The sequence below is a fragment of the Podarcis liolepis genome, assembly GCF_965112155.1.
Source record: "Podarcis liolepis genome assembly, chromosome: 5".
Taxonomy (NCBI): domain Eukaryota; kingdom Metazoa; phylum Chordata; class Lepidosauria; order Squamata; family Lacertidae; genus Podarcis; species Podarcis liolepis.
Window position 1 is genome coordinate 52003815 of NC_139556.1, and position 13142 is coordinate 52016956.

General features: G+C 43.3%; 1 protein-coding gene across 4 annotated transcripts in view; it reads left to right on the top strand.

The window, feature by feature from the left end:
- Positions 1-13142, top strand: part of HSPA12A (heat shock protein family A (Hsp70) member 12A) — a 52783-nt gene that overhangs the window by 19923 nt on the left and 19718 nt on the right. For all 4 annotated transcript variants that reach the window (XR_014526632.1, XR_014526633.1, XM_083504858.1 and 1 more), the window contains exons 5-6: positions 2302-2406; positions 5583-5696. Coding sequence is in view for 2 of the 4 variants with exons in the window: in XM_083504858.1 (XP_083360984.1) it covers positions 2302-2406; positions 5583-5696 (219 nt within the window). In the remaining 2 variants the exon portion in view is untranslated. The remainder of the gene's footprint in view (positions 1-2301; positions 2407-5582; positions 5697-13142) is intronic.

Genomic DNA, 13142 nt, shown 5'->3' on the forward strand with positions numbered 1-13142 from the left:
TTAATGGACCCAACTTCGTCATGTTCATTAATTTCAGTGGGTCTACTGTGATTAAAATTTAGTTCACTCCATATCCTCGTCTACTACCACATTTAGGCACATCTTATATCTTGCAGCATTCACTATGTCAAACACTGATATATGCAGAGCTAGTGTATCTGCTGTATGAATAATGATTTTGCATTTAGTGTGCATTTATATAGGACACTTCAATCATGTTTATCCTGTGAGAATGTTAAGGATAATAGGGAAGGATATATTGAATAAGTATTATCCTTCCCTCACTCATGCTAGTGAGTGATGTAGCAGAGCAAATTCCCCTCAATATAGCTGGAAGCTATTTTGCAGATTTGTTTGAATCTCTTAGTTATTTCCTGGTGTCCCCTTTAATCCCTCTTAAAAGAATAAAGACACAAGAGTATTTTTGGTAAAGTAACAAAAAGTTTACTCACATTTCAGTTCACGATATGATCCCTGAAAGGCAGGCTTTACTTAGTTGTTACACAACAAAGTATGAGTTCATTTCCTATGGAGACTGAATTCCTGTGCTGCTGGCTGAGAGCCTGCAGACAGCAAAATTAAATTAATATAACAAAATGGCTGCAGGAGAACAGCATGGCAGCAAAAGATAAGCAAGCAAGATAAGACATAAGAAGACAGAGAAAAATGGTTGCATGACTTGGCTCTTTTGCCCATCTCCCAGGTCATATGCAGGTTGAGGAAGCTCCAGACCAGTGGAAGAGGAATGTGCCCATTCTAGGAAAATAAGGAATGTTGCGTTTGACTGCACTAATGGATTACATCCCACAGATCCCAGTAATCACTGTGTGGCTGCATGTATAGGGATCATCCTAGAGTTATTAAAAAACACAGATGTAATTTCACCCATAAGCAGAGTGAGAGTTAGGTTCACAGGTAGAAACTGACCATTCAGGCACATAACATCTTTTAGCTTGGTTCACTGAGTTCCAGACACCTATTCCCTAATTTTTGGGGAGAAAGTGACAGCTGTTTGGAGCAGAGTAATGCAGAGATGGCTGAAAAAATGGTAAAAGTAGACAAGGGGGGTGTGTGTTACAGGCAGACTTCACAGTAAGCTTTGAACAAACGAGTCTTGGCTTTCAAACCAAAGGAAGAAACATTGGGAGATTTCGGCAACTTCCTTTCCTGACAGTCATATTATTAGTTCTGAAGTTCTAATGTATAACAGAGCCTCTTTGACGTGTTAATTCTACCCTCATCCTAAAGAACTCACACTGTGCTTTAAACAGATCCAGGCAGAGGAAAGCATTTTGATAAGGAAAGCAACCAGAGTTGAGCCCTATGGCTTTTCTGACACTTCTCTTTCCAATACACTTTCCTGTGTTTTATAACTAAGGAAAGCCAAAAGATCTATAGGTTCTGGTTTCATAATATTGTGCATTCTGAGCCTAAGCCTTTGGTATAGTTGTTGGTTCTTGTGCTCACATTTTCCCCAGTTGCATGTCATCTCTGACACTTACAAGAGCACCTCACCCTACATGTGCCCACTTGACCTCTTTGATCAGTGGAATTGGCACCACCACAGGTGCCACATAATACCTGTTCCGCCTTTCTAAGAACTTGGATCATTTGGAGTGGCAGCGCCTTAACTTTGGAACTCTCTGCCTATTGAGATCAAGCAAGTGCTTTCCCTGAGCTCATTTTGGTGCCTGCTAAAACATCCCTGTTTACACATGCCTACCTAGATGCTTAGAAAGTTGAAGTAATTCGACGCTGTTTTAGTACATTTGTACGTTTTAAAGTAGGGTTGTATTTTTTTCCATAATTTAACTGGTTTATCTTTTGTGAAGTGCTTTGAGGGGTTTTTTCAACCAGTGTATACATTTTAGGAATTAAAATAATATTTAATATCTGCTGGGCACACAGAAAGCAGCATAGGGGGTTAAATCTGCCCTACTTTGAAACCACAACCAACAAGCAAAAAGCTTGATCCTTTATGAAAATGAAAAATGTCACAGCTAGACACCACCAACCTGGTGGCCTTCAGATGTTTTTTGATGAGAACTCCCATGATCCTTGGCCATTGACCATTGGGGCTGAACAGGGTTGTAGTTGAAAACATCTGGAGGCACCAGGTTGGGAAAGGCTGAATGGTGAACTTCACTGTCAAAAGGAAAAGGTGCAATGCTTGGAGTCACATTTTTACCTAAGTGGTGGAGCTCAGCAATAGCAAATTCCATTCTTTCCACCTCAGAGGAATGGATTTTGACACTTACCACTTCCTTTTAAACATGTTCTAAACATTTCCTTCCCCCCTAGAATCTCAATCTGGAAACAGACCTGACAGCTGCAAATGGCAAGAAAGTCAAGGCACTTGAACTATTTTCTTACGCTCTGCAGTACTTCAAGGAACAAGCATTAAAGGTAAAGGAACACTTCCTGTCCCCAGCTCTTTGTATTTATAACTGCGACAAATGCTGGCCCAACAAATTTAACCTTGCCATACTTCAGCCTGCAGCAGTTCTTGATGTAAACAAAGTGGAGCAGCTGCAGGAGATGCAGAAACGGTGATGGTGATGAGGTGTCCTAGATACTTAGATGCAACCTTCTTCCTCACCAGCAAGACATTTCTGCAGAATTCCATAATTCATATGCTGTTGGTTGTACTCTAGCTCTGTAGGAATTAATGAAAGCCATTTCTGATATAATTTTAAAGTAACCAGAATATTTTGGCTACCCCTCAAAGGTCCTCCTACCTGCTCCACTCTGGCTTTATTCTAGGAGCTCCTTCTAATAGTCATGGTTACTCAATGTTCGGAGCCAGTTTACCGCTGTGTACCAGCTGCCAGAGGTAAACTTTTGGTCTTGCTTGCAAGCTTTCTAGACGTATTTGACTGACTACTGCTGGAAAAACTTGAGTCCAGGACAGAGATGAGCTCAGTGCTCAAAACCAGGGGTGGGGGTGGGAACGACCTGCCAAATTAAATCCCAACTTTTGTTGCTATGCTGTGGTATACTTTGTGCTATATTGCTCCTCTCTTCCTGCCCCCCAGACTTCCCTGTCTTTGCAGAAATGAGCAGACAAACAAATTCAGGCAGCCTCACAATGCAATACATTTGTTCTTCCACATGTACATATAATTAAGCTATGGAACTCCCTGCCACAAGAAGTGGCAATGGGGCTGATAAAGATAGCCTTAATAGTTCTGTATTTAAATACCTCTGTGTTTTAGATTATTCTGGGGATAAAACAAGGTAAGGCCATCACCTTCATGTCCTGTTTGTGAGCTTGCCGAAGGTGTATGAATGGTTCAAATTCCCCTTGCTCCTTCCTAGATTCTCTTCAACTAGTTGTTTCCTCTGCTGCCCCACCCACCACCCATTTTCCTTGTCCACCTGGCAGGTCTGGCCTCACCATTGGGCAGCACAGGCTGGCTACCTCAGGTGGCGGGTGATTCAGGGAGAGGGTGCAGCGAGGTGTTGTCAGACAGAGCTGTCTGTGCCCTGTGGCATCTGCCTCCCAAGTTAGCCTGCTGTCCTCAGCTGGAGGATGCTGTCCCCTCCACAGTGCTGAAGTTAGGTTCTGCCGCCAGCTTGGCTGTCTTCTATTTGTGTTAGGAGGGCATCATCTTGTCTTTCACACTAGGCAGCACAGTGTCTTTGGCCTGCCCCATGTCTGCCCAGCATATGATTACTTAGCCCACAAAGCCCAAACACTATTTCCCCCATTAGTTAGAGAATCAGGTGCCAGGAGAAGTGCTCCCCTTCAGCCTTTTCCTGCATAGGTAGTGAAATACCTGCTAGCTCTGTTCTCTCTACTCTTTCTCCAGATGGGAGAGCTAAGGTGTGCAGTTTTAAATGGGCCAGCCATGGTTCCAATTCTTTGTCACAGAGCAGGCGCTCATGTGGTGTTCAAGGCTAGTCTGCTGCAGAGCCAACTCTACATTATAGAATCGTAGCGTTGGAAGGGATCCTGAGGGTCATCTAGTCCAATCCTCTGCAATGCACCAATCCTTTGCCCATTTTGGGGCTCCAGCCCACAACCCTGATATTAAGAGTCTCATGTTTGCCGAGCTTAAATAAGCAGATTGCTAGAAAATTAACCTACTCTGCTTTTGTGTGTGCTTTGAGAAGGCTTAATTTATTCTCTTACATCTTTCCCCTACCCACAACTACAGCAAGAAAGATAGGAAAAAATATGCTACCCAATGGCAGGAATACCAAACTCAGGATATGATTTGCTTGTACAACATCCCTGGTACTTTCTTTTCAAATAAAATAATTTTCTTGTTTACACCAAAACAGCCAGCACACCATAGAATTACAAATACATATACAAATAGCGAGAAGTATCCCGAATAGCACATAACCCAAATGAAAGTCATGATGCAAGGATTTCTACAAAGGATTGCCATAGCAACGTATCACATTCATTTTGACAGCATTATGATTCATTGGAATAGTTGCCAGCATAAAGTGAGCCCACCCATGTTAGTTATTGGCTTGTGTTTCAGCAGAAACTGTGTTTTATAACAAGATAGCTCTATTGGCAAGTACTATCAGGATGAGTGAGAAACACGAGGGAGCTTGTATAAAACCAAGAACAAAATAATATGTAACTGAGGAGGTTCACCACTGCAACAGTTCCACAAATTCTTCCTAAGCATCAATGATGCATGCAGAGTCTCTATAAACGCCATAGTCATACCAAACTTCAGTATGTATGACAACACATTTTATTATATAGCCACAGACAAATAACCCAAACCAAAAACAAATAACCAAAGCCATACAATTGCTAACATACATAGAATTAAAATGTATGGCACTTGCTTAAATGAAGGGCAGAAACAAACCAAGATACAGTAAAATTGATGAAATCTCTTGACAGGTCTTGGCAGCAGATTGAAGAATCCGTTAACTGTTTCTGTTATTATTGGGACCATGGGGAGAAGGGAGGACTTTTCTCCCTGTACCCTTTCCTCACTTAAAAACACCATTTGGTGCCCCCTCTTGCTCTAGAAACATTTTTAAACATGCTGGACCTAAAGCCATTTTTATTAGATTGGTTTGAAATGTGGCACATTCATAGACCTCATCAAGTAGATCATGGGTACCAGTACTAAGTTACAATAGCTAAGCAGATGCCATTTTTAATAAACTATAGAGGCTTATAGTGGCAGAGCCTTTTTTGCGTGCATGTCTAAACTAAGGGAACACTCCCATGCCTCTTCAACACAGCAAATATTTCTCAGTCTGATTAATGCTTAGGAGCATCAATTTAGAGCATAAGGCATAAGGCATAAGGTACGCTCTTGTATTTGCCTGATTTTGTTTGTATAAGATGAAGAACTTGACCTTCATCGTGGTATGTTTTCCTATGGACCTCCTTGAAGGTGCAACTGAAACCCAGGTTTCGACATTCTATGCATTTTTGGCACGTCAGCCAGTTATTTAAACAGCCTGACATAGACATAGCAAGAGAAACCATGAAAAGTGTCAAATTATTTTCACAGGAGCCACTGGGAAACAACATCACTTCTAGAAACAGCTGGTGTCAATTTTGCCTCTCACCACAAGTTTGCTTTCTTTTATTCCAGGAGCTGAGCGATCAGGACTCCGGGTTTGAAAACTCAGAAGTGCGCTGGGTCATCACAGTGCCAGCTATCTGGAAGCAGCCAGCAAAGCAGTTTATGAGGCAAGCTGCGTACAAGGTAAGCATTGAAGGTGACCATCAGCCAAAATGGCAGGCAGAGGGAAGCTTTTGTAGCCTCTGAACTGTGCATCCTCAGTCAGTTCCCTTGTTAAATGTTTCTTTCAAAAGTCATAAAAAGTAGGCTTATTGTTAGGGAGTTGTTTCATTTGGAATCCAAAATTCAGAAGGAAACAAGATGTTTCTAAACAGCTCCCTACTATGATGGGCACAAACTTGCTTAAGTTGCAGACTTCTGGGAATTAAAATCACGTTTCCAAGCCACACCCACAGACTTGGAAGCAGAAAACTTTAAAAGCAGTTGTTCTCTAGAATAAAACCAGACAGGAACTTTTACAGTAGTCTGGACCCAGAAAAAAAAGGCCATCTGAATTTCATGACCATCAAAGTGCTGCCTGTATTCTACCTACCCCATTGGAACATGAACCAGTCACTGAAATATAAGATTGCAAGAGGTAGGGCTTATGAAAAGCCAATTGGGAGCTGGCTTAGAAAAATGACATCATGCATCATTGGCAGGACAACCTCTGCCTGCAAGCAAGGCGGATTAGCAATTAAATTGAGATTTAATGGTTCATGCAGACAGATAATACACAAAACACTTCCGGGAAGGACCTGATTAGGATGAAAGGTGTGTGACAGGCAGGAGAACACAAAGGGAATTAAACAACCATGCATTCTAGTTAGGACTGGTTAGTTTGCATTCTTTTCTGACTCCCCAAATTGGAGTGTTGTCCCTTTTAAAATGAAAGTTAGTTAAAGCAGGCTGATAAAAGCCTAGGTCATTATGAGTGTGATGGAGAAGGAAGAATACTTGGTCCTGTGCAGATTCCATTCATGTTCTCAGATTCTTCATAATGCTTTTGATCAAGTAATCAAAGAAGTGAGGTAGCTCAGTGGCAAAGTGTTTGCAAGCATAAGGTCTCGGGCCTCTCCAGGTAGGTCTGGGAATATTCCCTGATTGAAACCCCAGCTTATTGTCAATGTAGGGAATCGTTAGATGGGGCAATACTTGGGTGCAAAGCCTGTGTTCCTAATCTGTGTCTAGTGAGCAGAAAAGGTCTAAATTTCTACTCCACCCAGAATTTCTAGCTGCCCAGAGTGGTTGGGGAAACCCAGCCAGATGGGCGGGGTATAAATAATAAATTATTATTACTCAGAAATGCCAAATTCTCAAACCAGAAAGAATAATTTTGTAGTCAAACCAAATTAGTCATGATTGCCTACTTTGACTTTCCTCTTTATTCCAGTGGGGAGGGAGGGTTGTGCAAAATTTGGTGTTATTGATGGGGATTCAGATAATAGACATTATTGGGTGGGGGACATTGAAGGTAACACAGTGGCTGAAAGAAATTGTGGTGTCTGAGGGAGCTGTGTAATTTGCAAAATTCCTGCTCATTGACAGTTGGGAATGTAACATCACAGGGATTATATTTTGGTTTCTGAAACCAAAATACAGAAGAGAATAGGAAGCTGTATCTGCATGCACAAGCACCTGTTTCATGGTCATATTTCATATGGTCTCATTACCCACCTGAGTCTATTTCAGGGCCTTAGCTCAGTAGTGTTCTGCTACTTTGCATGTCCAATCCCTGACATCCCCAGATAGGAATAGAAGTGATGCCTGTCTGAAACCAGCCAGCACTGAAAATAAACTGAAGTGGCTGGAATAATATTTGACTCAGCATAAGGCAGCTTCCTTTGTTGATAAGATGGCAGTAAATGGCAAAAGGTGTGATGTAGAAATGAGGGGAAAGAAAGGTGGTGCTCACTTTGTAGCTTAAAGAAGCACATGCCAACCTTCTCCCCTTTTGATCACTTCCTTCTTCAATGTTTAGTAAATCCAGAGAGAGGAAATTGATGATCCTTTGTTGAGTCCAATCCTGTTTCAGTTAAGTGATTTTATTCAGACATAAACGTGCCCCTGTCCTTTATTTTAGACATGTTTGTCTTTGCCATATCTGCATACCATTTCCCCACTTGGATTTCGCGTATTTGATTGTGTGCAGCTAGGAAGAATTACACAATCCACTGGCAGTAGGGTGGTCAGGTGTAAAAGAGGGCAGGATCCATGCATCCTTTGTGAAGGCAAAATTCCCCCCTCAGCACATGTATTGAAGAGGAAATTCCCTATTATATGGGGCAGAATCCGTGTCCTCTTTTTGCACTTGGCCACCCTAAGGGGCAGTACAACTATGTGATGCATGTTTTCTAAATGTTTGTTTGGGTATTTTGAGTAACCTCCTAAAATGCTGTTTAGATCCCCACAATCACTGAATATCTTGTACTTGTCTCTAATGTTGAGCAACATTTTTCTCAACAGTCTATAGTGTGGGATTGCTAATGCTAGTGCCAGAAGCAAATCACTTAAAGGTTCTCATGGAAGGACACGGTTGTAGGTAAAGCTGAAACATTAGAGACTTGTGTATTATCTTTGTCTGTTGTCGCTTGCCTGTTGTTTGTGTGCATGTGTACCTGTGGAATGGTATCTCATAGCCGAAGGGAAAAAAATAGACTAATGTTCTTGCAGCATTTCCCATCTGTGGCTCAATGGAATGTTGTTGACTAATGTCCGCATCTGTGGTAAATTTTTTTTGTCTGTGATTGTGTGTTTACCAAACAGATCAATAAATAGTGATGAATGAGAGCTTAGGAAGAAATCGCAGGGAGGTGACTCCACAAAAGCCGTATCAGTTCATATCTACAATTGTGTTGTGTATTGTTGTGAGCTACTTTCTGTAACTTTTGAGGATGAAAAGTAGAATAGAAATGGATGGGAAGGAGGAACTAAAATAAGAAATTCTGATACTGGGCAGATAGGACTAAAAGAAGGAAGGAGATGCTGTGGACTAGCAGTCAACAGTACAGTGATTTATGATCCCAAAGGACAGATATAGGTCACACTGAGCACTCTGAAACGTATTTTAAAGCTACTCCAGACTAATAGTATTCTACATTCAAATAAGCAGATTTAAGAAAAAGAAGTCATCTTATGTCTGAAAAATATATTTGGCAGAAGGTGCAGCTAGAAGAGAAGGGAGTATATTTTGCATGACATCCATAGCAATGTATTAGTTATAGTGAGCCATAATGGCACTTGTCGGTTTGTGGAAGTTGTCCATGCACATACCCTACACTAAACAAAAAAGCCATCTTGTTTACTACTAATAAAATGGTGTTTTGCTACCCAGGATATGTTTGCCTCTAGGCAAATAGTCTGCAGTATGACAAAGTCCTATGGAAGGGGCTACACAAGCAATTACATCCCCCATGTCCTTAAAGATAATGGCATCTTCCACAGATACTTTCCAGAGCAGTAATGCTGTGTAGCATCATGTTGTCTTTCATACTTGTGAGTGCTGTCATACAAAGATATATCTTAGTGCATCTTTAAGAAAGGATGGGCAATAAGAAGATTATTCATGTGAAAAGGCTAATGAAAGGGATCATAATGGACACATGCAAATTACATCTGCATATATTTGTTAGGATATTTGTGAGTCGCAGAGTCTGGGTATTTCCTTTTCACAGGATGTTTCTGTTGTGTCTTTGCTTTCGTTTCTCTCTCTGTGCCTGGACACTGAAGCAGGCAGTCATGTTTTTTCTTTGTTCTGACCAACGCTGAATAAACTTAAATAATACTCTCCTTAGTGCATCTTTCGCTGTGCATTATCTGCTGATAGAGCGTGCAATAGCTCTGGAATGTGGCAAGCTATTTCTGGAGCTCGTGTCGCTAATTGCTGATACTGCGTGTCTACGGGAGATCGATGGATGTCCGGAATCGATGTGGGGCCTTGATGAACTTTGTCTCCCTGGCAGTATCCCAACAACAGATTATGGGCCCAGATTCACGGCACTTACAGGAGAGTAAGACTGCGAGAGAGGTATGTGGGGGGAAAGCGACAGTGAGGCTTTTCGTTGCCACGGCAGAGTCTCTTTGAACTCCGGCTGGCTAATTGGCCTGGGAGTCGAGCCAAGCAGAACTCGAGATTTATGAGCTGCCAAGATAAGGAGTCTCTGAAGTGAAAAAGACTCACGGCTCAAGTAAAGAGCTGGAATGGAGTTTTTCCAAGCTTCTGAAGCTGCTCAGTGCCCAAAGCTAAATGGGCACAATTATGAAACCTGGGCTGTGTGGTGTGAGAGTTTACTACGACAATTTGGAGTGTGGCATACTGTGTGTGAAGCCCCTCCAGTTCCTCTGACAGATACAGTGGTGCCCCGCAAGACGAATGCCTCGCAAGACGGAAAACTCGCTAGACGAAAGAGTTTTCCATTTTGGAGGTGCTTCGCAAAACGAATCTCCTATGGGCTTGCTTCGCAAGACGACAATGTCTTGCGAGTTCCTGCTGGGTTTTTTTCCTCCCCCCCCCTTTTTCTAAGCTGCTAAGCCGCTTATCAGCTGATCCGATCAGCAGATAAGCCTCTAAAAGCCGCTAATAGCGCTAAGCCGCTAATCCTTCTTAGTTGGTCTTTAAGGTGCTACTGGAAGGAATTTTTTATTTTAATCCTTCAATGGGCTTGCTTCGCAAGACGAAAAAAACCGCTAGACGAAGAGAATCACAGAACGGATTCTTTTTGTCTTGCGAGGCACCGCTGTAGATGGAGGGCCCAAGATTCAAAAGCCATAGACGTAATAGTCTTATCCGTCTCTCTGGAGGAAATTGCCACGCTAGCTGGCAATGTGACTGCACGTCAGATGTGGAATGCTTTAAAGATAGCCCATCTGCCAGTCATCCCAGCCCAGAGTTTGACTGCATTGGAGGTCCTGGCTGTTTCCCAGAATGCGAGTGAATGCAGGGATGCCGAGGGCACCGGTTGCAAGCTGCAGGGGGAGCTGACTGTGATGTCATCCCAGGCAGCATTCCAGCCTCCAGGAGGAGCCAAGGAGTCGGCAGCTGAGAGCTCTGTTTCTCATGGGAGCCAAGGTCATCCTCACAGATACTGGAAGGCCAGAAGTAAACAGAGACAGATGCCTGCAGATGGCCCGAAGCAGAAGGGGGGTGAAGAGCCCACACCAGTGGAAAACAAGGCTTTGTTTGCTGGCACAGCTTCACCAAAGGCTAAAGGCAAGTCTGATGGCCAGGAGCAGGGGGGCAAGCAGCAAAAGCCCATGCCGATGAAAAACAAGGTTTTGCTTGCTGCAAAAGCTGCTCCAAAGGCCAAGGCCAGATTTATTGTGGATTCTGGATGCACCCACCATTTGGCAAAAGGCCGGCATCTCTTTATCTCCTTCAAACCTCAAGATGGTGAGATCCACCTGGCTGACGGAAAGACGTTGCGAATTGCAGGAGAAGGGACTGTAAAACTGGCAAGTCTGCACACTACCATCAAAGATGTACTTTATGTTCCAGGTGCTGCAGACAATTTGCTCAGTGTCCCACAGCTGACTGGGCGTGGTTTTGAGATTTCCTTCAAGAGGAGTGTCTGTGTCATCAGGAAAGGCAAAGAGGACATTTTGCATGCAAAGTTTATTTATGGTTTGTTCTGTATAACTTATGATGACAATGGTGCTGTTGCTGTGTCAAATGTTGATTCTTGTTGTGTTGCACAAACTAACAAAGTTCTTCATGCAGGATGCATTCATGAAGCACACAGAAGATTTTGTCACATGTCTTGGCAGGCACTGGCCAAGATGCCTGAGTTGGTTCAGGGTTTGAACATCAAACCCTGTAAGTTTCACATGAAATGTGTATCTTGTGCAGAGAACAAGGTGAAGGTTGCTCCAAAAGGCAAGGAGTCTAGCAGGCAGGCTTCCAAACCCTACCAGCTAGTCCATGCAGACGTGGTTGGTCCACTTGCGCCCTCTTTGGGTGGAGCAAGGTACTTCATGAAGCATTGATTTGAGCAGAAATTGCAAGTGTTTCCTAGGTTCAAGGCATTCTGTGCGTGGTTGGAGAATGTTCATAGTAAACGTATCGGCTGTCTCTTTACTGATCGAGGCGGGGAATTCACTTCTCAGCAGTTTGAAGCTTTCCTGACTGAGAAGGGAATGCAGCATGACTTGTCAACGCCTAGATCCCCATGGATGAATGGGCTTGCGGAGCGAGCCAATCAGACTTTGCTTCAAGGCCTAAAAACCTTGTTGCATGATGCCAATCTCCCTGATAAGTATTGGGGGGAGGCTCTGTCGACTTTTGTTTACACTTATAATCGCAGATTGTCATCACCTATTGGTTGTACTCCCTATGAGAAGATGTTTGGTAAGAAACCTTGCATCAAGCACATGAGAATCTTTGGTTCTGACATGTGGGTACACACCCCACAAAGCAACAAGCTTGGGAAGTGTGGGGCACATGGTTTGTTCATGGGGTACGAAAAAGGTGCATACAGAGTATGGATGACTGATTCTAAGTCCATTAAGTTCACAAAGAGTGTAGAGTACAATCCTAAGGGGGGGCGGGGAAATGTGGGAATTTTCCAGAGTTACCCAGAGGAAGATGAAGGTGATGTGAAAAAAGCAGATGATGCTGAGGAAGCTGAGGATGATGATGATCAGAGTTCGGATTCCAGCTCAGTGGGCGGCGCTGCTGCTGATGTCAGCGACAGTGATGACACAGCAGACTACAAGAGCGCAAAGGCCTCAGTCAGACCATCTGATGCATCTGACAATGAACTGGAAGAACCACTGTTCACCATTGGTCACTTTTCTCCTAAGAAAGAGGAGATGAGTCCAGAAGACTTGCGTCTAGTACACAGATCTGAAAGAGCGACGAAGGGCAGACCTCCTAAGAGATTTGCTGATGAGTTTGCTAAGACAGCAACTGCTGTTCTTAGTAGCTCAGAGAAGGTGTGGGAGCCTTCAAGCTTCAAAGAGGTTCAGGAGTTAGCCTCTAAAGATGCTGAGCCTTGGCTTAATGCCATGAAGGCTGAAGTTGATTCCTTGAACAGGAACCAAACTTGGGAGCTGGTACCGGTAGTCCCAGGGATGAGACTGGTTGGCAGCAAATGGGTCTTCAAGGCCAAGACAGACCAAAATAGCAAGGTAGTCAGACACAAAGCCAGATTGGTTGCCAGAGGTTTTTCACAGGTACCAGGACAGGATTACCACGAGACCTACTCTCCCACCGTCAAATATGAGAGCATTCGGCTAATGCTCAAGATTGCTGCGGAGGAGAAACTGCATGTTTCCCATCATGACATTAATACACCTTTTTTGTACGGGGTTTTGGGGGAGGAGCTGTATATGCTTCCACTTGACAGGATGCAGATACAGAAGGGGATGGTCTGTAAACTACGGAAATCCTTATATGTTCTCAAGCAGAGTGCCAGGTGTTGGAACACAAAACTCACTTAGACATTGCTTTCTCAAGGTTTCCACCAGGGCAAAGCTGATCCATGTGTGTTTGTCAAGGAGGAGGGGCAAAACAAACTGTATTGTTTATGTTTTGTTGATGATCTTCTGATGTTTTGGAAGAATCAGGCTTTCTACCAAAGCACCCTAGCTCAG